This window comes from Oryzias latipes, chromosome 16 (genome assembly GCF_053564925.1).
Source record: "Oryzias latipes strain Hd-rR chromosome 16, Olatipes_Hd-rR_3.1".
In the NCBI taxonomy this organism is placed as follows: Eukaryota; Metazoa; Chordata; class Actinopteri; order Beloniformes; family Adrianichthyidae; genus Oryzias; species Oryzias latipes.
In genome coordinates, this window is record NC_136252.1 from 18,168,272 (window position 1) to 18,189,699 (window position 21,428).

Below are 21,428 nucleotides of genomic sequence, written 5' to 3' on the forward strand. Positions count from 1 at the left end.
TGAAGAATGTTTTAAGTAAAGTAAAAGTAGTTCAATGCACACGTTCAAAACCAAAGACATTCACATACGGTATGTATTTATATGGCCGTCTGGAAGCCTTCAGAGATCAGAATAGCAAAGGTTCGTCCAGTGAGCAGAAATGAGGCTCTAGAACTTTCCTCTGTGGAGTCATCTGACAGCTGGTTGGCTCTTCCCTGCACAGAACTCTATTTACGTGGGTCGGCAAAGACTTTCTGCCTTTCAGTCTGCTCACCAGGAGAAGGGAAGGAGTGCTGGAGAGGAGTCCAGACAGCCGTGCGGAGTGTTAGGCAAAAGCCAACTGTGATTTGAACTCAGTACAATCTCAAGGCTCTAACTACACAAGGTAACCGGCAAAAACAACAATGGCCTGGCTGCCAAGCATGTCTTGCTCAGTTCTCTTTAAAACTTTTTACAGAAGGAGTTAGACTGTATTTGAAATGTGGTCCTTGCAGGTTTGCATGTCACTTTATCAAACTGTGACTTCTAAAACACTCAAAAGAAATCCAAACTTGAAATGTATATTTGAGCAGGTCCAGTTGCAGAAATCAGTGTAACTTAACCAAACCATGTCAGCGTTTTCTGCTCTGAGTTACAGAACTGCATAGAAAATGATCATTTAAAAATATGTACTGGTTGCAGCAGTTGTATTCAAATGGACAAAATAGTTTGTCCATTCAGTATGACAGAACTCCATCAATTCATGAAACACATTTTTATTAGCTTGGAGTCATTCTTGATTGGATATCACAGTGGCATCGTTTTTAAATAATAACAGTTTTTACCCCCAAACATCTGGTTTTACACAAGACTTGTGAAATATGTACTGACTTGTTAGTTGTCTCAAATACTTTTAAAATGCTTGTTCTGTTTTTTTCTCTCAGCATTGTAACCCTTGTGCTATCCTTGGCACTTTACCATTGGGAGTTGGGTCATCTAGACCCACCAGACAGTGCGCTGAACCTTTTTTCTTTAATGATTTGTGATCTTCACTGGTGTCCATGGATTACATGAAATCTTTCCACCTTTAGCCACCTTTGTCGTGGTAGGAATAACATGTCAAAGTAAGGGTGGGGTCATCTAAGATAGCACAAGGGAATTTATTAAGTAAGCATGTCACGTTGAGTTATTTGTCATTGATTTGCACCTTTTTAGCCATTCTTAATGCAATGGCATCTGAATTTCAATTCTTCAGAACAACAAGTTCATCTAGACGTCCAGTTCACCCTGACGAACAGAAATACTGCGAGAACGTTACCTGGATTAACGAGAATCTGTGCAAAAACAGGAAATAATGTTAAATTGATGGAAAAGGCTGTCTAAAAACTCATAAGACAGAATGAAGGCAGTATGATCACAGTTAATTCTTACAAGAACACTTACATGAATTCCTGCTTGAAATATAGTCAAAAAGTACATTTTAACTGATAACATATGTATGAAACATAAACATCTGAGTTTGAAGGAAGTCAAAAAATCAAATGTTACAACAACATTTTTTGCTTTGTCAAAGATGTCCAAAGGTCCAGCAGTAGGAATTGATCTGGGAACCACATATTCCTGTGTGGGAATCTTTCAACATGGCAAAGTGGAGATCATTGCTAATGACCAAGGAAACAGAACCACGCCCAGTTATGTGGCCTTTACTGACACAGAGAGACTCATTGGAGATGCTGCCAAGAATCAGGTGGCCATGAACCCAGCCAACACTGTGTTTGGTAATTATTCTGAATTTGTACACACTTTCAATCTCTATTATTCAGTGTCTCATTTAGTGTCCCTTTTATTTTACTTTTAAATTTACCCAAGATGCCAAGCGTCTGATTGGGCGCAAGTTTGATGACGCAGTGGTTCAGTCTGACATGAAGCACTGGCCTTTCAAGGTTGTGAACGACTCCTCCAAACCCAAGGTTGAAGTTGAATATAAGGGTGAGATTAAGACCTTCTACCCTGAGGAGATTTCCTCCATGGTTCTCACCAAAATGAAAGAGATCTCCGAGGCTTACCTGGGCAAGGTAAATAAATAACCAACCAAGCACCAGAAAACCAACCCAGGACACATCTAACACTAAACTAAACTATAACAAATAAATCTGGATGTCTTCAGGGCCTCATCCCTGATTATTAATCAATGCTATGCTATAAAATAATCAAATATTGTCTTTTTTTTTAGTCTGTAACCAATGCAGTTATCACAGTTCCAGCTTACTTCAATGACTCTCAGCGTCAAGCTACTAAAGATGCAGGAACCATTGCTGGACTTAATGTTCTCCGGATTATCAATGAGCCCACAGCTGCAGCCATTGCTTACGGCCTGGACAAAAAGGTGACGAGCTAGCTAACTGCTAAAATACGAGCCATATGCTGTTATGCTCTATTTCTTGTTAATCTTAGGTTGGTGGCGAGCGTAACGTCCTCATCTTTGACCTTGGAGGAGGCACTTTTGACGTGTCAATCCTGACAATAGAGGACGGCATCTTTGAGGTCAAGGCCACAGCGGGTGACACCCACCTGGGAGGCGAGGACTTTGACAATCGCATGGTCAACCACTTCATCACAGAGTTCAAGCGCAAGTTCAAGAAGGAAATCACCAACAACAAGCGAGCAGTGCGCCGTCTGCGTACGGCATGCGAACGTGCCAAGCGCACGCTCTCTAGCAGTACCCAGGCCAGCATTGAAATTGACTCCCTCTATGAGGGCACAGACTTCTACACCTCCATCACCAGGGCGCGTTTCGAGGAGCTCAATGCAGACCTGTTCCGTGGAACCATTGAGCCAGTTGAGAAAGCCCTTAGGGATGCCAAGATGGACAAGAGCCAGATCCATGATGTCGTTCTTGTGGGTGGCTCCACTCGCATCCCCAAGATTCAGAAACTGCTTCAAGACCTTTTTAATGGCCGAGACTTAAATAAAAGCATTAACCCTGATGAGGCTGTTGCCTATGGTGCAGGTGAGTCCCTACACATTAAGTGTTGCTTTTATATTGAAAATCAATAAAAGAAAAGTTTTCTATGTCTGTGTCTGGGCCCCCTTCACAGCTGTGCAGGCGGCCATCTTGGCTGGAGATAAATCTGAGAATGTACAGGACCTGCTCCTGCTGGACGTCACACCTCTGTCGCTGGGAATTGAGACAGCTGGAGGAGTGATGACTGTCCTTATCAAAAGGAACACCACCATTCCCACGAAACAAACCCAGACCTTTACCACCTACTCAGACAACCAGCCTGGTGTGCTCATTCAGGTCAAACAGATAACAGATAAAGTTCACACCAATACTCAGAATGTATAGAACGCTTGCTGACAGATCCAGATGTGTTTCTGATAAACAGGTTTACGAAGGCGAAAGAGCTATGACCAAGGACAACAACATCTTGGGCAAGTTTGAACTGACTGGTATTCCACCTGCTCCCAGAGGAGTCCCGCAGATTGAGGTAACCTTTGACATCGACGCCAATGGCATCCTTAACGTGTCAGCAGTGGACAAAAGTACTGGAAAGGAAAACAAGATCACCATCACCAATGACAAAGGTACTGGAGATGTTTAAGCAGTTTTAGGCTAATGACCCATGAAAATCAAGAAGACATTCTAAGTGATAGTCCTCGTCATCTACACTTCGCATTTTGCTTTTCCATAGGACGACTGAGCAAGGAGGATATTGAGCGCATGGTGCAGGAGGCAGAACAGTTCAAAGCTGAGGATGAGTCTCAGAGAGACAAAATCACAGCCAAGAACTCCCTGGAGTCTCTGGCCTTCAACATGAAAAGCACAGTTGACGATGAGAAGCTTCAAGACAAAATCAGTTCTGAAGACAAAAAGACCATTGTGGACAAGTGCAATGAGATCATCGCCTGGCTGGACAAGAACCAGGTGAAACTATCAACTATGAATCTTTGTACTAGAAGTTCCTCTATAGCTATGACTCTGCAAAGAAGTCATTTAGCAATTTCCCACTTCCCCTTTGGTTTTTACATGATAAACATTCAGGCTTTGTGAGTTTTTTTTTTCTCTGTTCGTAGATGGCAGAGAAGGATGAGTATGAACACCAGCAGAAGGAATTGGAGAAGGTGTGCAACCCGATTATTTCCAAGCTGTACCAGGGTGGTATGCCTGGAGGAATGCCAGGAGGAACGCCTGGGGGCTTCTCTGGTGGAGCTGGAGCCTCCTCTGGCCCAACTATTGAGGAGGTCGACTGAAACAACTTTTAGCCTCTCTTCAATTTTAATCTATCTAAAGAGGTTCAACTCGCTGGAATTATTGCATTAATGTAGCAAAATAACAAAAGGTATCCGTTGTTGCAAAAATGCCTAAAAACTTAATTTTGCTCAAAGCACTTCAAGGATTCTTACCAACATACAACCTTTGTTATAATGTTTGGTTAATGCAATAAAAGTTTGCAAAGTTCATTATGTCCCACTGTTTTTTATGTAGCTGAGAACATCCTGTTTATGCGTGAACAGTAAGGCCCAAATGTTGCTTCTTGAACATGAAAATACAGAATGTGTCACTAAACACATGAAATAGTTTGAATTTTTATTTTTTTTGTTTGTTACCAAGCATTCTTTAACCAAATTGTCCCTGTCAAAATGCTGAAAACCTCATTTTTTTAAAGCCTTTTTATTCCATGAAGTGTTCAATGCAAACATCCAATCTCTAATGAATGTAATTGAATTTAGAATTATTGTTTAATGAAATGAAAGTATTTTACTCCCAAATCTCCAAATGAAAGTTTAGCCATAAACTGTGTTAGAACTTTTCAACCAGATGGTCTCTTCCCACGCTGGGACAGCTGACTCTTGGCTGTGGGGGGGGGGGGGGGGGGGGGGGGGGGGGAATTGAAATCTCAGGGTCAAACCTAAAGAATAAAAGGACATGTCCCACTCTGCCCATACACACATACACACAGGAAAGTGCAACACCGCAGTCTCAGCAATGTTCTTGCTCATAAGCTGTTTGGCTCTTGTGGCCTCTGCACTGGGTGAGTGAGGAATCCTGCAATCCTGCAGGTTGTTTAGTCTGTGAGAAACTTTAAGCTATGCCAGAGAACATGTTGGTTTTGGCTTCAGATATTCCTCTAGCAATAGATAAAAAATTGCAATCTTAGTAAAAGATTGCTTTAAGGCAGTTTATAACATATCCAAATAAGAATATAACCTTTACTTGCACACCTTAGGGTGTGGAGTGCCCAGTATAAAGCCCCAAGTGAGTGGATACAATAAGATCGTAAATGGGGAGAACGCTGTGTCTGGGTCGTGGCCCTGGCAGGTTTCACTTCAGGTTAGTAGTTCACTTTCTGCCCCCAGTGTGGCTTTGCTGTGATGACATAACACCACAGGAACGAGTAAAAAAACAAAAAAAGGTTTAATTGTGCTTGTTTCTTTAAGGATGGCAGAGGTTTTCACTTCTGTGGAGGTTCCCTGATCAGTCAGTACTGGGTGGTCACTGCCGCTCACTGCCGTGTGTCGTGAGTATTTAGAGCGCAGCAACGAACCACAGCAGAAGCTGCAGATGAGCAACTTGAGTAATTTTGTTTTTTTCCAGTCCAACAAGTCACTATGTGATTCTGGGAGAGCACGATCGTCAGTACAACACTGAGCAGATCCAGGTCAAGAACATTGCCCGGGTACGGAAAGACTTTGTGGAGCTTTAATGAGTGGAATTGATTCCAAAAAAAACATTTCAGTTTGACTTATTTTTCCCATTTCTCTGAGTAGGCCATCACTCACCCCTACTACAACGCCAACAACTTCAACAATGACATCACCCTGCTGAAGCTGTCCTCGCCAGCACAGCTGACGGCCCGTGTTTCTCCAGTTTGCCTGGCCTCCTCCAGCTCCAGCATCCCTTCTGGAACCAAATGTGTCACCACTGGGTGGGGCAGGACCGGACAAACCTGTACATGAACACAGAAGGAATTTCTTTTTTAGGCAAAAATTAGCAGCTTCATCAGGAAAAACAAAAAGCACTTTTCTTTACCGTCTGTTCTTTTCTTCCCCCTATCATTTTGTTTGTTTGTCAGCAACCCCTCGCTACCTCCAGCAGACTGCACTGCCTCTGATGAGCCCTGATCAGTGTAGGGCTTACTGGGGTTACAGCAAAATCACTGATGCCATGATCTGCGCTGGTGCCTCTGGAGTCTCCTCCTGTCAGGTAACAGTTTGGTACACAAAATGCCTGCTCCTGTTATAATGTTGTATCACATGAATCAAATATCTCATTTCAGGGTGACTCTGGTGGCCCTCTGGTCTGTGAGGCTGGGGGTGTGTGGACCCAGGTGGGTATTGTTTCATGGGGCACCTCCAACTGCAACGTGTATGCCCCCGCCGTCTACTCCCGTGTGTCCTACCTCCGCAACTGGATCGACCAGACGGTTGCTTCCAACTAAAGGGATTACGCAAAGCAACGTTATTGCTGAGTCATTTTATCCTGAATAAGCCAAAAATGAATAAACCACATGAAAGTCATTGCAACTGACCTCACACTATGTCACTGTTTTGGTCAATCTTTTTAGAAAAAATCCTTTCAAATCCTGAGGTGATTCTTGCAGCTTTCACACATTATACGTTGTTTTCACACGTCATACCTTGCATTAATCCATATTCACTGTCCATCATGTTTACTTGGACTAGTATTTTTAAGAGAAAATCATTGATAATGTTTGCACTTGACATATTATTTGTCTGTACCACAGTGAGGGTAAAAAGAGAGAAATATTTTGCTAATCATCCGAAATATATTAAAACATTTTATTTGAAAAAAGTAATAAAATTGACAAAACTACTTGTCTTATTTGACTGGAAATACAGCAATTTTTCTTTCAAAGTGAAATATTACATAATACAGTTTTTTTAGTTTGCTGAAATCAAGAATCGATATCTTTTATTGTAAAAACAATCTGCTGCACTTCTTTAACTGCATCAAAGAGGAACCTCTTACTGTAACTCAGTAGCGCAAAGTAGTGTGGTTTCTGCATTAATATACATTTACACTAGACATAAAGTGACTGTTTGCAATTATAATCATAGCTTTTGAGCTTGGTAGAAACTTTAGCCAACTTTTTCTGACTGACATACTCTCATTTAGTGTCACAAAATTTACTTTAGTTTTATTTTAGTTCAAAAGGGAAAGAAAAAAGCAATACCAGTGGTAATTTAGTAGTTTTTACAAAAACTTTATGAGAATTCATTCATAGTAGACCAAATCAGTTACATGTAGATACAAAATTCCATCTCAATAGCATAATGTAAATAACAGAAAAGTCATATTTTTACATGCGTTAACTGTAAAGGTGTTGCTGATTAGAAGCTGCTCTGCTTTGTGACAGTAATAAAGTGAAGAGTAGGAAAGTTCGATAAAGACAGACACAGAAAGGGCCAGCAGTCAGAAATATGGAGACAATATCCCTAAAACGTAGAATTATATGGACTTAGTGTTCCTTTGCAGTAACCTTTTCAAATATTTGTTTTATGGTAAACTTAATAAATCCTATGTAAACATCTACAACATACTTTTTTTGTTGTCACAACAACAAAAACTTGTTTTAATGCTCTTTTTTTTATTTTACATTGTCAGGCTAACATGCTGAGGTCAACTTACCAAAAGGAAGCTACATAAACCAGTGCAGGACACAGAATCCCAATGACAGCAAAAATGAATCTTGTCATTTGTGAACCAATATGACTGATTCATTCTCTAAACAGTCTGTAACCCTTGTGCTAGCCTAGGCACTTTAACATTGGGAGTTGGGTCATCTAGACCCACTAGACAGTGCGCTGAACCTTTGTTCTTCAATGATTTGTGATCTTCACTGGTGTCCATGGATTAAATGAAATCTTTCCACCTTTATCATGTTAGGAATAACACGTCAAAGTAAGGGTGGGGTCATCTAAGATAGCACGAGGGTTAAAGAATTGCAAAGTTTTGCATCTTGCATTGTCAGCATATCTGGCCACAGTGCTGTGCTGCCTCTTACTGGAGCACTGGTGTCATTATTATCATTTCTATTTTCTGCTTTTGTTTCTTTCTTTAATAGACTTCTTAACTAAAATGGGTTACATTCAGCCTACAATAAAATCTGAAGCAAAAATGCTTTAAGTTAAATGGAGCCATAATGGGATAACAGCCACGCAATAAAACCAAGTGTGATCTGTTTTTCATATCCAGTCTGAGCAGCACCTTACAGCAGCATTACAAATATATTCTTTTTGCATTTTTTGTGGTCTAAAACAAAGTTGGCACACTTTAAACATGTTCAAAGAATCTCCAAACATGTGAAGAACTCCTACCTAGTTAGTTCAGGGATTTCTTCTGTACTTCTCCTGATAGGACATCCAGAAATCCTCACCAAACAGTATATTTTACACAAATGTGTTGCTTTCACTTCCGATTAATACTGTGGCAGTAATGAACATGGAATCTCTTTTATTGTTGCTCTAATCTGCAATATTTTAGATGCAATCTTTTTGCATTTTTAGTTCAAAAGAAAATGTCACACACAAAAAAGATTTTTTGCTTTGGTGTCTTACGTATTTTATTATATATTTGGACATCTACCTCAAATATGTTTTTATTTCAAGTTAATCTTCTGGGAAGTTGCAATTTTTAATTTATATGTCAACAAAGTTGAGCCAAAGTTAAACATGAATGAAGTCAGAACAAACTGTACACAGAATTAGATATCCAGAAAGTGGAGACTTTCAGTGATCCTCTTTATTTCATTTATCTAACAGAAATGCAAATGCCTAAGGAAACTTCGTTTTCAGCCTTTTCTTTTTCATTTATTTATTCAGGTATTTACACATTAATGTCCACATAAGAACTGCATCGAACATTTTAAATCACATCATATTCTAGGAGTTTAGTTAATGCTTTCTGCTCAATCTGTGCAGAGGTTGAGTGCTTCAACAGCTAACATCAAAGCCACTGGTCACCATGGAGACAAAACAGCATCCATCCTGATCCAGAGAACCAAAACACCAGCAGCTAGTGATCATAGAGTTCCTTCATTTCCTTCAGGATCTTGATGCTCTCGTTGTATCTCAGTTGGTTCCTGCTGGAACACTCCTTCCATCTGAGCAGAATGTCAAAACTAGTGAGTGCAACAGTTTCCAATACACTGGCTACATACAGTAAATTAATAAGAATGTATGCAGGCTTGGTCCTTAGGAAGGATTTGAATGGAGTATTTTGCTGGAGAGCAGTGAATTACAATTCTGTACCGAATTGTAATAACAGACGTAACACAAAATCCCTAAAACCTTATTATCATTTAGAAAAATGTCAACAAACACAGGAATGCTACTCAATGTATTTTTTTTTTATTGACTTACTTTTGTCGTATCTTTTTCCAGCGTTCCATATGGTCAGACCGGAGAGATTCTGGTGAAGACAATTCTGTAAACTGTGGAAAAACAAGTAACAGAAGAAAAATGTTTGCAATATTTCCATTCAACCACTTTTCGAATGATGTAATAATATTCAAGAATAAATATGCTAACCAGATATTTGGCAATGTCCTTAGTGACGGCGGGTTTTTCCACCAGTGGGATCCTGAGATTGACGGGTTCACCTGAAGAGCTAACTTGGCAGAGAGTTGGAGAAGGGAGTCGATATACGTTTTGACCTTTACCATTGATCATGTCAGTAACCTGAAAAAAGGGGATACACTTTTTTTTAGAATGTCATATGCCTTATTTAGAAAAATCTTACTTTATTATTTAGATTTGCTGCTTTACGAACAAAGATAAAGAATGCTCTTTATGATATTGTGATGTTGAATTACAAAGAGATTGGTAAATTTTCCCTGTAAATACAGATTCATATTGCCCTTGTTGGACATGTTGGACAGCCCCACCTCTTCCTCTGTCATGCCGGGCGGGGAGCCGGGGGAGGCTACAGACTCTCGAACAGAAGGATTGTTTTTCATCCAGGCACGGCAGATCGGATACAACGGGGTGCTGGTGTTAAACTGAGCCAAATCGACGCTGCGATCAAACAGCTTAATGATGTAGGCATCTAGGAGCAAAGCAGATCAAATAGAAACGCTTCTTAACAATTGAAAAACTGCTGTAAATGAAAAGCTTGCACACAATAAAAAGCAAAAGTCAGAGTCAAATTTACTTTGTTTATGCTGATTAGTCTCTGGTATTCCCTCTTCCATCTCTTTCCTTTTCTTTCTACGGTGTTGTGGAAATCGAGTTGATTGTCTGAAAAAAATAAAAATAAAATACCACATCAAAACAATAAATACAATTCATGTTAACTGTTTCAAATAGTCGCTTTTCTGTAAAAAAAATGTTTAGGAACAGTACAGGACATAAAAAAGTATAAAAGACATTATTAACCCACGTTCTGAATACAGAGACTTACCTTTTTCCAGCAGATGATGGAGACAAATCCCTAAAAAGGGCAGAAAGGATGTTATCTCAAAACAAGAAATTCATTTGATCATTATTTAAAATACTCAAAAAGCATCAAAGTAACAGCTGAATTCACTGCAGCTTTATACAGTATATTGTAATGTACTGTACTGTACAAAGCTGCAGTATACTGTATAATATACTGTATACTACAGCTTTATGCAGTATATTAGAATATATATCTCTATTTTAAACTGTGTGCAATATTCATGCTGTATGTGCAATATCCATTCTAATGTGGAATACCCACTCGTGCAATATTCACCCCACTCTACTGTACAGTATTTAAGTATTTATGCCTTATATAGCTCCTTATTCTTATTTTATTTTATTCTACCTTTTTATATCGAGAGTTGCTGGAAAAAATTTCATTGTGCTCTGCAGAATGATAATAAAAGATTCTGATTCTGATATCAATTCCTCCTCACTTATAATTAAACAGAACAAAAGAAAAATTTACTGAGCTTACTTGTTTAAAGAATCCACAGATATTTTCCCAGGATCATTTTCGTTTGGATCCCTGTTTAAAGCATAACGACAATTTTAGACAGTGATGAGCGATCATTATGATGATAATAATAATAATAAACTTTATTTGTATAGCCCCTTTCAAGATAAAAATCACAAAGTGCTTCACAGTAAAACAGAATATAAAAAGAATTATGAAAAAGCATCACAATCTCACTAACTTCTCATGTTCACTCTTCTCTACAAGTCCTTTCAGCACAGCATCCAGTCTGCTGCGTGCACCGCTTTCCTCCAGCTCTGTAATAGAAACAGTTACAAAAATTATAACAGAAAACATGGATAACCATAAAATTATTACCATTAAAAGATATGTGCAATTAATTTAGCTATGAAGTTCCCAAAATCTTAAATATTTTGGATGGTAAATAAAAAAGAAATCGGACTTTTTTGAAGATACAAAGTACTATATGGAATCTAGTGGTTCCTTAACAATATTTACACACAATTTATTAAGCTATACCGTACCATAATTTTACATTTACAAGGAACGATTGGATCAAAACTGGATTATGACAACGATGCAAAAATTTGTAATGAAATAACTCACTAGGGGTGGGATCATACAAATGTCTTCCTACTCCTTTTCAATTAAAAATTAAAACTTGACTTTAGTTGGTAATCATATGGAATGAATCTGATGTGACCTAAATGTGTATTCTCTGCATCATTGCAGAAAAATCGATTCTGGATTATGAGTAATTACTATAACTTTCTTCTTACATTTTTTTTAATCAGTGCATTTCATTATTTCTGTTTGATAAAACTGTGTGATTTCCTTTTCTGTATTGTCTACAATCAATGCTTGAACTAAACCAATGGATCAACCAATTCCTAAATAGACGTTTTTAAGGGGTTAGGAGAAATTATTACACAAATCACAATTAAATAATTAACTGCGCTTAATTTTTTTTAAACGTTTCATTTATTATAAACCAAATGTTATATTATTTTTATACATATAATAATAATGTGCTTAACTAGTTTGTTATTACCCCTACACATTACAATGTAAATTATTTGACTTCTTTTTTTTTTACTGCCAGAGCCTTTCGGTGTCTCTGTGAAGCTCTTTTAACTAAAGGTGTCTAATTAAATAAAACAACAGTTCGTGAAAATAGCCCTGCTCTCTCTTACCTGGCCTTTCCGACTTGATCTTGACGTGGTGCATGGTGTCAAACAATATTTCCCAGGGGGTAAAAACAGATCTGCGTAGTAGATCAGTAACTACAGGTAGTCACAGTTTAATTTGTTTTAAAACAATTAAATATGCACCGAAACTAGCTGCGCTCCTGCTTTCAGTTAAGTTAGCTAACCTTTGCGTTAGCCTCACCCCAAACTCTTAAAATTACGCCACAATTTTTTTATCTACATGTATTTAATTATTAAATTGACACGAAGAGAAACATTTTACCCTACCAACTACATCTATGTAACAACAATATTACACTGTTCACGCTCTGTTCGATGTGGTCAAGTAGTGTTGTGGGTAAGCTAGTGGCCAAACAACCGTTGCTAACTGCGTTTTTTTTTACCCAGAAGTATCCCTGTCAAGGTTTTCTCTTCCGCGCGCTGTAGACTCTATGATCTGATTGGATGCTTTGTGAGCAGAATCTTACTATTATTGGACAACTGTTCTGTCCATTATTCAAAACTCAGCCCCTGATTGGTCAATTTCCACAAGCTGTGTTCTTTGCCGTAAACAACTCAAACGCTACAGCTTTTCTGGTTTCATCCATCTTGTTAGGTGTACTTTAATCAAAAAGCCAACTAGGTAGGTTTTTCTTTTCTTCACAAAATCTTAACTTTTGGTCTTGTAAATCTGTGTCATTGTTGTTGTACGTGTTTGTTATGGGTCAATGTGTTGCTTGATGTTGTGGTGTGGATGTGCAAATCCACAGGTCAGGATTTTTTTATCATCCACCAAATGAGCAGAAAAGTACAGTTTAAATTAGACTAGAGAGGAGGGGTCAGAAAATTAGAAGTAAAAATAATAAACATACAACTTATTTTATGCGTTTTACTATTGCTTAATCATTTTTATTAAAAAAATTGTGTTGATGCTGTTCTCACAGGGCAGAAATTTCATCTGCCACCATCCATGGAAAGAAGGGCACACAAGCAATCATCCAGCAAGCAACTTCTGTCAAAGACAAAGAACAAAAGTGTTAGTATTAAAGATAACTTCATTAACATCTTTGTTGTCAAGTCGATTCTAACTATTACTTCATACTTCTTGTACTTCTTACAGACGCGCAGTCCTGGTTGCACAAGCAGGAGATCCGGTGTAAAATTACAATCATGTGCTCAGAAAAATCAGAAACTGTTTAAGAAACATGATCGCCATGTTTCTTCTACTGGTGGACAATCTGTGGCTGCTGAGTCTTGGCAGTCCCCTGAACACGCATCTCGTCTTGGTAGCATCACTCCTGATATGGAGGAAAGAGATCAGCCTCTGAGGTCTGAGGCTTCCAAAGATTCCTCAGGAGTTCAGGAAGATTCTGTGCTGGCTAAGTGCGTGCCGTGCTGTCTGGTTTCATCACAATCTCATTTCATATTTAGTCTTTTAACGTTGCTCGACAAATCATTAACCTTTGCTTTTTGAAGATACATAGAACGTTTTCGACATGGTCTACCTCAGAGTCGGAAACAGCGCCAGCCAGTGACTCCTGTCTCTGGAGAAGAGCAGGAACCTTTGTGGTGGATGTTCCACTCATCATCTCCCTGTGGAAAACAAACTAAAACATTACATAAAGGTACATTTTATCTCTTACCTTTGTACCCGATAATCAAACAGTTATTTTCATAATAGTGTATGTTTATTATCATCTGCATGATCTTACTATCCCTGGACAGACGACCACGATTCTGCTGTCACACATGATGGATCCGTCACTGTGAGTTCACTGGAATCAGTCACAGCGTAAAGGGTTATGCTACCTTTGCCACTAAACAACAAAGTGTTGCTTAGTTTTTATGTTAGTCCTGATTTCTAACAATTTGTCAAAATACCAGATTGCCAGCAAGACAAACAATTTATTCCTTTATCAGGAGCGTTATAAACATTTGCATTTCAGTTCACCACTCTGTTTCTAAAACCCTGTCGTGTGTTTATTGGATCCCTGGTTATCCAGTGTTTACCTGCCACTGTCAAATAAATCAAGGAAAACATTGTTGGTTTTACAAGGTTGAACTGTGCGATTTATAAAACATGTTTTCCGGTTGCATGCATGTTCTTTAAGGGACTGTCAGGTGTTTACATTTGCTTTGTTTTTCTCAGCTGTTTTCCGACACTTCCCAGGAAGAATTAGAGGATTCAGATGTGTTACAACTTCAAGACAGGGCTAGCAGACTTATTCTGGAAAAGTATGTAGAGAAATGCTAAAAACAATTAATTTAATTTAAGATGATTGTTTTGTTTTGAAGTGAACGTCTTTTCTTCCTGACAGTGAAGAGGATCTGAACACGGGATCTGTTCATGTGAGCTCAGGGGGGCTGGGATTCTCTGATTTTTCATCTCCAGTGAGTGTGGACGAGTTTATGCCACAACCTCTGACTCCCGGTTTGATGAAACCTGGTGAGGCAATAATCAGATTTCAAATATAAAGATTTGAATTTCACGTATCTCTTATAACTAAGCATCTTGATTTGCTGCTTAAAAAAGTGTCACATATGTTTGCTTGTCCACAGCAAAGTCAAACTCAGACTCCATTCACGCCTTTCAAAAGTCTTTCCTTCCAACTTTGACCCCCCCAACTCGACCAGAGGAGGATATTTTGTTCCAATGGCGTTTAAGGAGAAAGCTGGAACAGGCCAGGGACCAGTGCCTGCAAAGTTCTAGTTTTCCTGGTTCTACATTTAGCTGGCAGGCTCCTCGTTTGACCGATACACCAGGCAGTGGACTCATCTCCAAGGTTGGAATCAAAATTGCTTCCATTTTGTTTTGAAACGTGCATTACAGGATTGTAAATGCTGTTTTTTTGGTTTACTCCGCAGCAACAAACAACCTGTCAATCTGCAGATTCCTCACAAACAGTTGACCATCCGCATGCCGCTGCTCTCCAGCCAGAAGCCCACAGACAAACCCCACCAGCCTATGTTGTCTCCAGCTCCTCAGTACCCCCGTCCGTTAGCAATGTCCCTCCCCATACGCACTTACTCTGCGATGTTCTTCCATGCCCCGTTCAGCTTCACCTCAAAGAGAAGCAAAGCATTACACAGAAGAGTGCTCATAAAACAATCCAGGTTCCTGATAGTTCCGCTATTTGTTTGGGAGAGCACTCAAGATCATCACCACATGCATCGCCTGGAGCTACGGAAGGGGAAGAGCTAAGTCACCAACAAATACCTCAGAAAGCTAAAACGAAGGAGCCAGAGAAGACAGGAGCCCCCAAGCAGAAGAGGAGATCAGCTAGGTGATGCAATGCGACAGGAGAAGAGGACAAAAGGTACCACATGCCAGAGGGGTCTTGGGTTATCATTTTTGAAAATGTCTTGTTCTGTCAGGGAGAGGTGCCAAAAAAAGATGACACCCAGAGAGGAGAGCCAGGAGTTTCCTGCTGTTTATGAACCTCCACCCTCTCCGGTCCACGTTGCCATGGGACAGGTCAGAACCACCTAAACTGTGCAGATCAACAGGGCATTTTTGCTTCTAACAATCATCAGATGTTAATAGTTAAAGAAAATATTCAGACTGGTTGGTATGTCCCTGTTTGGTTTTGACAGGTTGTTTCAGAGGTTTTATTCCCAGTTTCCTCCATTTCTCCTGATCACACCATCCCCCCAGCCAAAAAATCCCCCGTTTCTTCCTGTGAAGCTCTGAATTCTCTGGAAGTCATTTCACAGCTGCTTCAAGAAGCAGAGGGTGAGTTCATGGCAGCAAACATTACATTTGTCTTCTGATCATGTGTAGATACGCTAACCCAATGGTCCCCAACCTTTTTAAGGCCACGGACCGGTTTTATGTCATACAAAGAGTCTCACGGACCGGTCTTAAGATGTTGGCGGATGTTTATTGTAGCAACGCTACCATGAAGGAGGAACAAAGACGTGACAAGACGAACACTGGGCTTATATTTTGACACGCATGACACTGTACATCGCACAGGTGTCATCATCCTCTCCCCTTCCCACACTCATGGTGCAAAAAAGAAGTACAATTTATTAAATGTGGCTTCCTTTTTTTGGAAGTGGAAGGCTTCTCTTCTGTGTCCTGGCTGGGCCTTTTCCACTTGGCAAAGAAACTTTCAAAAGACGTTTGTTTTTTCCTCATTTTGTTAGTTCCTGGGTTTTATTTTAGCGGTAGTGACATGGATGGATGTAACAGAGAATCAGGCAGTTTTTCAAAATAAAACATCTTTCAGATTCCGAAATAAATAAAACGGAAGTAATGCAAGTTATTTATTCTTTCTGTGCGGCCCAGAACCAAATGACCCACAGACCGGTACCGGTCCGCAGCCCGGGGGTTGGGGACCGCTGCTCTAACCTACAAGCAAATATCCTGATTATCTAAACTTTAGTTTCTACAGTTCTCTTCTTTATTGTAAAAATACTCATTTATTTAGAATTAGGTGACAGAATAATTTTTTTATCTTAGTAAATATTGTTTTCCATGCTCCTAGGTGAACATGTGCAAGAAAAAATGTTTTTTTTAAATCATTTGTTCATCATGTTTGACTTTTTTTTAACCATTTTTCTTAGATTCAGATGAAAAAGAATTTGAAAATGACCCTTTGCTCCAAGTCCTGCGCCAACAGAGGAAATGGGTAAAGAATCAGATCAGGTATTAAATCTTTTTTCTCTTTTGGTGGACTCCTTTCAAAGTAAACGTCACTGAAAAACATGTTTGCTCTTTTCATAGGAACGTGGATGTTATGCTGAATGAATTCCCAGAGGAGCAGCAGGTCATTTAAATATTGAAAAGAGACACCAAAAAGTTTTTTTTTTAAATTTTTATTATCATTTTCTAAACAAATAAAGATTGTTACATTTTAAAGGAGGTTTTCCACTTTGGAAAAAAAAACAAGTTTGTCTTTATTTATTAATCACAATTCACCTCTTTTACAAAAATGGCAAAAAAGAAAAAGTTTTAACTCTGACTACAGCATATTTACAAAGAGCCATGTCTTTGGGGGTTATGTAACGCTGATAAGTAATTGCAGACAAGTATATACAAACCAAAGAGATGCTAACAAAGTGCCAGTGATAGACGGAAATAAATATGTTTTGGCACATCTGAACGGAAGAGCATGATGTTATTTTGTACTGTGGGTTTTTTTATCCTGTGAACACTACTGATGCACATCACTGCAGTTACATCAGAGATCTGCTGTTCTCAGTTTCCAGCAAGGGTGCAGATATTATTAGGACGCCATCCGGGGAAACGGCAGACTCCAAGGCCATGGTGTTCACTCCCTTTGGGATTCGGTAGCGGCGATTAAACTGCCGTGTTGTAAATCCTGGGCCATTCTCCTGACGAGCATTAATGTAGAACAATTTTAGGGAGGGGGAGGGCTACATAAATCAGTAGAATCAAAATTCTTTTAAAAATGAAATGCTCTTCATACCGACCTTTTTTTCTTCATGTTTTCCTTGAACTTCCACAAAGTCCCCCACCACTTTGACCAGCAGGTCCTCTGGTTTAAAATGTTTTACATCGACATGAACTGTGAATCCACTTTCATCACAGTGCACCTGTCAACAAGACTCACAATGTTACACTGAAATAACATGACAGTGATTATAGCTGCAAAACATTAAGTCCATACAAACTTAGAAAGAGTTTTTATAAAATACTCCGTTGCCAAAAGTTTGTCAGCAAAAAAAAAAAACTATTAAGATGTTAAAGCAATTTTGTAGTTCAGTTTAAGATAGGGTACTTTAAATTTTTAGTTTTTAAAGTTCTTAAGTGACCCACCTCGTCAGAGCTGACATTGTTGTTCTCTGGTATGATCAGCGCTGGAGTCCAGCCACAGTGCCCGTACGTTCCGTTAACTCGAGGAATGAGAGGCGGTAAAAGCTTCTCCCAGGGGATTCCACCAACTGTCACGTTAGGGGTCAGGATGAAGTCCATTTCTAATAAAGAGGAAAATCAGGAAGGGAGTCTGATAAAGCTGCAGACAGAGAAACGGACCCCTTAAAGAGTTCTGAGTGAAGCCGGCGCACTGGAAAGAGGATGCAGCCGACTGGCTTTGACCGCTTCTGCTATGAATGAGGCAGCCCCCTGGATTCTAATTTATACCCCCCAGGTCTCTGCTTTAGACCAGAGTTACATAATGAGCCAGGAATTCACCTTGCCGCCGTTACATCTGTGTACCCTTGGGGGCTCTGGCACGGCCACGTATGATGAAGTTAAGTCTATTGTTATTTTGATGCAGCTGCTGTGGGCTTATTGGTAATTATCGCACCTTTCAGTGGTTTTAACAACCTTCGGCTGTCTCCTCGCTGTTAATTATCAGAGCTGTTATGGGGGCTTTAGGATTCGAGTCGGTTGTCAGGGAAAACGTGTCCCAAAATAAGTTCTCATAGACCCCGTTGTTGACTTTTGAGAGCTTAGATCATGAAGTCACAGCAGGAGGGCACATAAAACACATTTACTGCCAGCATCACATTCAGTTGGGCTTATGATACGTGTTCATGTAGAAGCAGTTCTACTCAGTGACCTCTGACCTCTCCGTGCAGGGGACTGTCTCTTCCTGTTCTGCGTACAGCATGGTGAAGACAGAAGTCACGCGCACGTGTGCCCTATGGTTAGCATTGCTGAAGCTGTCACCCTAGCTTTGACTACAGCTAAAATTGGCACTGATTATGTTATGACTCACAAAGGGCGACAGGAAGAGGGGACATCTGAAGGGATTAAGTTATTGGGTTTCATAACAGGCGCCAGTGGGCGTCTGGACTTCAGAAAGGCCATAAAGAGGGTGGTGACACAGCAGTGTGTAAATATCAGAAAAATTCTTATCAAATTCAAAAACTATCACAAGTACACCCCATGTTCAGAACAGCCACCAGCAGTCATATTATAAGGTAATTGGAAAGTCGCTCAGCCTTTTTGAGTTAATTATGTATTAATGGATACAAACCCTTATACATACAATCATTTTAATTTATTCAGTATGGATTATAACAAAAATATTGCATTGTTTTTATTTTTAAAAACTACTTTTTTATTTATCATGTGACAGACTATAATTTAAAGCATTAAATAAATAAATGTGACAGTTTTAAATAATTCTTTACGTTTGCTGAACATATTAGGGAATCACAGAGTCTTAAATGAAGTTGCAATTATTTTTTTAATTGATGGACCTGCTGTTTCATTTCTGGAAAGACTAGCAGCTGTTTAGAAGTTTTTCTGTAGCATCATTTATTTAGATTAAAGGATCACTGTAAATTTTATAAATATGTTTCAAAAACTTACCTGATTATTGGCTGCAATAAATGCCTCCAATTGATGTTGTTAAAAAATACATAGAGAGACTATGACATGAAAGTATGAGAGAAGACTTTATTCAGCAAAATTCACAAATAAAAATGTTTTTTTTTGTCTTCCATGTTGGCTCACAGTCATCTTATCATATCCTAAAAAGAGAATAACAGTGTTGAAGAAGCCTGACTGAACACCCAGCTCGATCATTCTAACATATAAAAGATGAATTAGCCTCTAAAGAACTCTCATAAGTGTCTTGGCAGAGAGAAAACAAAAACGTTATTTTTCAAAAATGTGACAGCTAGTTAAAATATGATTCAGCTTCTCAAATGAGCTGCAATGGATAAACAGACCAAAATGTTTCACTGCACTTAAAAACGATTTTTTTTCTCTCCCTCTTTTGGTCCACAACAATAGATCGTTCTTTTTTTTAATTTGTGCTATGGAAAAAAATGTCTCATGGAGTGCCAAGTGGAATTGTGAAGGACAGGGAATCTCCCACTTCACCCCACTGTGCTCTAAAGTGCTGGAAAATAGTAATCCATGTGGTGAGAACCGCCACCCAAAACAGCAATCCCACTGCTGACCACTTTACATCTAGAAAAAGAATACACAAGAAACACAAATCACTAAATGAAATTAGAGGATCAAAAACGACTATTTATACCACAGAAGTAAATACAACATATTGACAGCTTATTCATTTTTTATTACAAAAGAAATAAAAACTAAATGACATGAAAGCTTAAATGTTGCTACTAATGTGGGTTAAAGATCTCCCTTAAAGAAATTGGGCCTCAGTTGTGAAGTCATGCAAAACAAATATTTAAATAATAACAACACAATAAATTAGTCCAAAAAACAACTGGTGAGAGAAGCTAACTCTAAGAAGTAAAAAGGTTTTTACGGCATTTACGTGTATTATTCTAACACCATGAACTGATGTAGTTTAGTCACTCACAGGCTTTTATCTGCAGCTGTTCAGTGTAAGCTGGCTTTACAAAGGCCTCCCGGAAAAACCAGACAACATTGACAAGCCACAGGAAAGGGAGAAACGCAAAGCCTCCTGCAGAAAAAAGAGGCACAAAATGTGACATTAATATAATGAATAAATATGACCTAACTAATGAACGCGATTCATTTTAACACTAGATCAAAATTCAAACTTCATTCGTCACATACATATGCATAACATTTCTAGTAGAAAATCATTATAGCAGTCATCTAATTAATTGGACAAATAGCAACAACAATGAATAATAATAATAGATAGAAAACCTTTATTTCACCAGGTAAAACATTAAGAACATTTTTTTTTATTTACAATGTTGGCCTGAAAAAAACCAAAACAAATAATAATAATAATAAATGTGTTCTCACCCAAGTAATATTTTCTGCAGAGGATAAGTTTTTCTTCGTTTGGAAGTCGTTCCAGGTTCATTGTGGTGAACTGGAGGAAAAACAGATGAATAGAAACAAATACATAATCAAGACAAACAGCATTATACTTGAGTTGGGGCACTAACTTAAAGACAGACAGAGAAACAGGGATTTAAAACCCTTGCTTGCGGCGACGCTGTCGCTAGAGTATGTTCATTAAAAAAAGGACAATACATAACATTGTCTTGAACTGACATGAACAAACAAGACGGTTTAAAGATTTTATCTAAAAAAGAAAAAATACTCGGAAAAACTAGCAAACCTGCTAAAGTCAGGTGACTCAAAATTCCCTGATGTGTTGTTTGTTAGCTTAGCAGCAACACAGGAAAAAGAGGGAAAACTCCTCTGTGCCAACAACTTACGCAGGTTATGGGGGAGGGGGGGTTTATGTGTTTATATATTCTAAATAGAAAACATTACTTAAGCAACATACCTATATTTCAGGGACAGATTTCGTCGAAACAGTCAGATACTTCCTCCCTTAGATGATCTACTTCGATTCGCCTGCCTGCACGGTCTGTTTTTGTTTTTAAATACGCCGCGCCCCACACCGCCACCTACCGCTCTGGAGGAGAATAAAAAGCGCAAAAAGAGTGGATGT

General features: G+C 38.9%; 6 protein-coding genes across 8 annotated transcripts; 3 read left to right on the forward strand and 3 right to left on the reverse strand.

Annotated features, from left to right (window-relative positions):
• Positions 1–108: 108 nt before the first annotated feature.
• hsc70 (heat shock cognate 70) lies at positions 109–4,422 on the forward strand. Of its 2 annotated transcripts, XM_011485018.3 has the most exons (9): positions 109–364; positions 1,532–1,736; positions 1,828–2,033; positions 2,192–2,344; positions 2,413–2,968; positions 3,057–3,259; positions 3,348–3,546; positions 3,654–3,886; positions 4,036–4,422. In XM_011485018.3, the coding sequence occupies exons 2-9, from the start codon at positions 1,532–1,534 to the stop codon at positions 4,210–4,212; spliced, it is 1,932 nt and encodes a 643-aa protein (XP_011483320.1). In that variant the 5' UTR covers positions 109–364; the 3' UTR covers positions 4,213–4,422. The 2 variants fall into 2 exon arrangements, with proteins under 2 accessions (XP_011483320.1, NP_001098385.1); NM_001104915.1 differs by lacking the exon at positions 109–364 and having other exon boundaries at positions 4,036–4,212.
• A 451-nt stretch (positions 4,423–4,873) lies between these two features.
• Positions 4,874–6,490, forward strand: LOC101174455 (chymotrypsin-like protease CTRL-1). The gene is made up of 7 exons (XM_023964219.2): positions 4,874–4,994; positions 5,190–5,293; positions 5,401–5,480; positions 5,558–5,639; positions 5,731–5,911; positions 6,036–6,166; positions 6,240–6,490. Exons 1-7 carry the CDS (start codon positions 4,889–4,891, stop codon positions 6,399–6,401), a joined length of 846 nt encoding a protein of 281 aa, XP_023819987.1. The 5' UTR covers positions 4,874–4,888; the 3' UTR covers positions 6,402–6,490.
• A 2,217-nt stretch (positions 6,491–8,707) lies between these two features.
• Positions 8,708–12,526, reverse strand: lin37 (lin-37 DREAM MuvB core complex component). 2 transcript variants are annotated; one of them, XM_078932889.1, is made up of 9 exons: positions 12,097–12,526; positions 11,124–11,199; positions 10,904–10,954; positions 10,385–10,414; positions 10,136–10,221; positions 9,870–10,030; positions 9,514–9,663; positions 9,346–9,416; positions 8,708–9,086 (listed from the first exon to the last, which is right to left on the reverse strand). In XM_078932889.1, exons 1-9 carry the CDS (start codon positions 12,128–12,130, stop codon positions 8,999–9,001), a joined length of 747 nt encoding a protein of 248 aa, XP_078789015.1. In that variant the 5' UTR covers positions 12,131–12,526; the 3' UTR covers positions 8,708–8,998. The 2 variants fall into 2 exon arrangements, with proteins under 2 accessions (XP_078789015.1, XP_078789016.1); XM_078932890.1 differs by lacking the exon at positions 10,904–10,954.
• Positions 12,527–12,606: 80 nt separating this feature from the next.
• Positions 12,607–16,954, forward strand: proser3 (proline and serine rich 3). The gene is made up of 13 exons (XM_011485109.4): positions 12,607–12,733; positions 13,035–13,126; positions 13,211–13,473; positions 13,567–13,715; positions 13,816–13,856; positions 14,240–14,325; positions 14,409–14,536; positions 14,650–14,873; positions 14,956–15,374; positions 15,466–15,565; positions 15,685–15,823; positions 16,660–16,741; positions 16,820–16,954. The coding sequence occupies exons 2-13, from the start codon at positions 13,061–13,063 to the stop codon at positions 16,869–16,871; spliced, it is 1,749 nt and encodes a 582-aa protein (XP_011483411.1). The 5' UTR covers positions 12,607–12,733; positions 13,035–13,060; the 3' UTR covers positions 16,872–16,954.
• A 20-nt stretch (positions 16,955–16,974) lies between these two features.
• Positions 16,975–18,170, reverse strand: hspb6 (heat shock protein, alpha-crystallin-related, b6). The gene is made up of 3 exons (XM_004077802.5): positions 17,876–18,170; positions 17,530–17,652; positions 16,975–17,430 (listed from the first exon to the last, which is right to left on the reverse strand). Exons 1-3 carry the CDS (start codon positions 18,029–18,031, stop codon positions 17,272–17,274), a joined length of 438 nt encoding a protein of 145 aa, XP_004077850.1. The 5' UTR covers positions 18,032–18,170; the 3' UTR covers positions 16,975–17,271.
• Positions 18,171–19,453: 1,283 nt separating this feature from the next.
• On the reverse strand, positions 19,454–21,390 carry psenen (presenilin enhancer, gamma-secretase subunit). The gene is made up of 4 exons (XM_004077803.4): positions 21,261–21,390; positions 20,768–20,837; positions 20,349–20,453; positions 19,454–19,984 (listed from the first exon to the last, which is right to left on the reverse strand). The coding sequence occupies exons 2-4, from the start codon at positions 20,826–20,828 to the stop codon at positions 19,845–19,847; spliced, it is 306 nt and encodes a 101-aa protein (XP_004077851.1). The 5' UTR covers positions 20,829–20,837; positions 21,261–21,390; the 3' UTR covers positions 19,454–19,844.
• Between the last annotated feature and the right edge of the window lie 38 nt (positions 21,391–21,428).

What these genes read in the sequence shown, in the direction of transcription:
- lin37 (XM_078932889.1), bottom strand. Translation starts at nt 12,130, where the DNA reads ATGCACCACGTCAAGATCAAGTCGGAAAGGCCAG. An exon ending in GATCAAGTCGGAAAGGCCAG is followed by an intron (nt 11,200 to 12,096) that starts GTAAGAGAGAGC and finishes TTTCTATTACAG; the next exon opens with AGCTGGAGGAAAGCGGTGCA. An exon ending in GAGAAGAGTGAACATGAGAA is followed by an intron (nt 10,955 to 11,123) that starts GTTAGTGAGATT and finishes TGCTTTAAACAG; the next exon opens with GGATCCAAACGAAAATGATC.
- LOC101174455 (XM_023964219.2), top strand. Translation starts at nt 4,889, where the DNA reads ATGTCCCACTCTGCCCATACACACATACACACAGGAAAGTGCAACACC. An exon ending in TCTTGTGGCCTCTGCACTGG is followed by an intron (nt 4,995 to 5,189) that starts GTGAGTGAGGAA and finishes TGCACACCTTAG; the next exon opens with GGTGTGGAGTGCCCAGTATA. An exon ending in GGGCAGGACCGGACAAACCT is followed by an intron (nt 5,912 to 6,035) that starts GTACATGAACAC and finishes TTTGTTTGTCAG; the next exon opens with CAACCCCTCGCTACCTCCAG.
- hspb6 (XM_004077802.5), bottom strand. Translation starts at nt 18,031, where the DNA reads ATGGACTTCATCCTGACCCCTAACGTGACAGTTGGTGGAATCCCCTGG. An exon ending in ACAATGTCAGCTCTGACGAG is followed by an intron (nt 17,653 to 17,875) that starts GTGGGTCACTTA and finishes TCTTGTTGACAG; the next exon opens with GTGCACTGTGATGAAAGTGG. An exon ending in GAAAACATGAAGAAAAAAAG is followed by an intron (nt 17,431 to 17,529) that starts GTCGGTATGAAG and finishes AATGCTCGTCAG; the next exon opens with GAGAATGGCCCAGGATTTAC.
- hsc70 (XM_011485018.3), top strand. Translation starts at nt 1,532, where the DNA reads ATGTCCAAAGGTCCAGCAGTAGGAATTGATCTGGGAACCACATATTCC. An exon ending in CCCAGCCAACACTGTGTTTG is followed by an intron (nt 1,737 to 1,827) that starts GTAATTATTCTG and finishes AATTTACCCAAG; the next exon opens with ATGCCAAGCGTCTGATTGGG. An exon ending in CACCATCACCAATGACAAAG is followed by an intron (nt 3,547 to 3,653) that starts GTACTGGAGATG and finishes GCTTTTCCATAG; the next exon opens with GACGACTGAGCAAGGAGGAT.
- proser3 (XM_011485109.4), top strand. Translation starts at nt 13,061, where the DNA reads ATGGAAAGAAGGGCACACAAGCAATCATCCAGCAAGCAACTTCTGTCA. An exon ending in AACTAAAACATTACATAAAG is followed by an intron (nt 13,716 to 13,815) that starts GTACATTTTATC and finishes ATCCCTGGACAG; the next exon opens with ACGACCACGATTCTGCTGTC. An exon ending in TGGGTAAAGAATCAGATCAG is followed by an intron (nt 16,742 to 16,819) that starts GTATTAAATCTT and finishes CTCTTTTCATAG; the next exon opens with GAACGTGGATGTTATGCTGA.
- psenen (XM_004077803.4), bottom strand. Translation starts at nt 20,828, where the DNA reads ATGAACCTGGAACGACTTCCAAACGAAGAAAAACTTATCCTCTGCAGA. An exon ending in CTGCAGAAAATATTACTTGG is followed by an intron (nt 20,454 to 20,767) that starts GTGAGAACACAT and finishes TTTTTTCTGCAG; the next exon opens with GAGGCTTTGCGTTTCTCCCT. An exon ending in ACAGCTGCAGATAAAAGCCT is followed by an intron (nt 19,985 to 20,348) that starts GTGAGTGACTAA and finishes TTCTTTTTCTAG; the next exon opens with ATGTAAAGTGGTCAGCAGTG.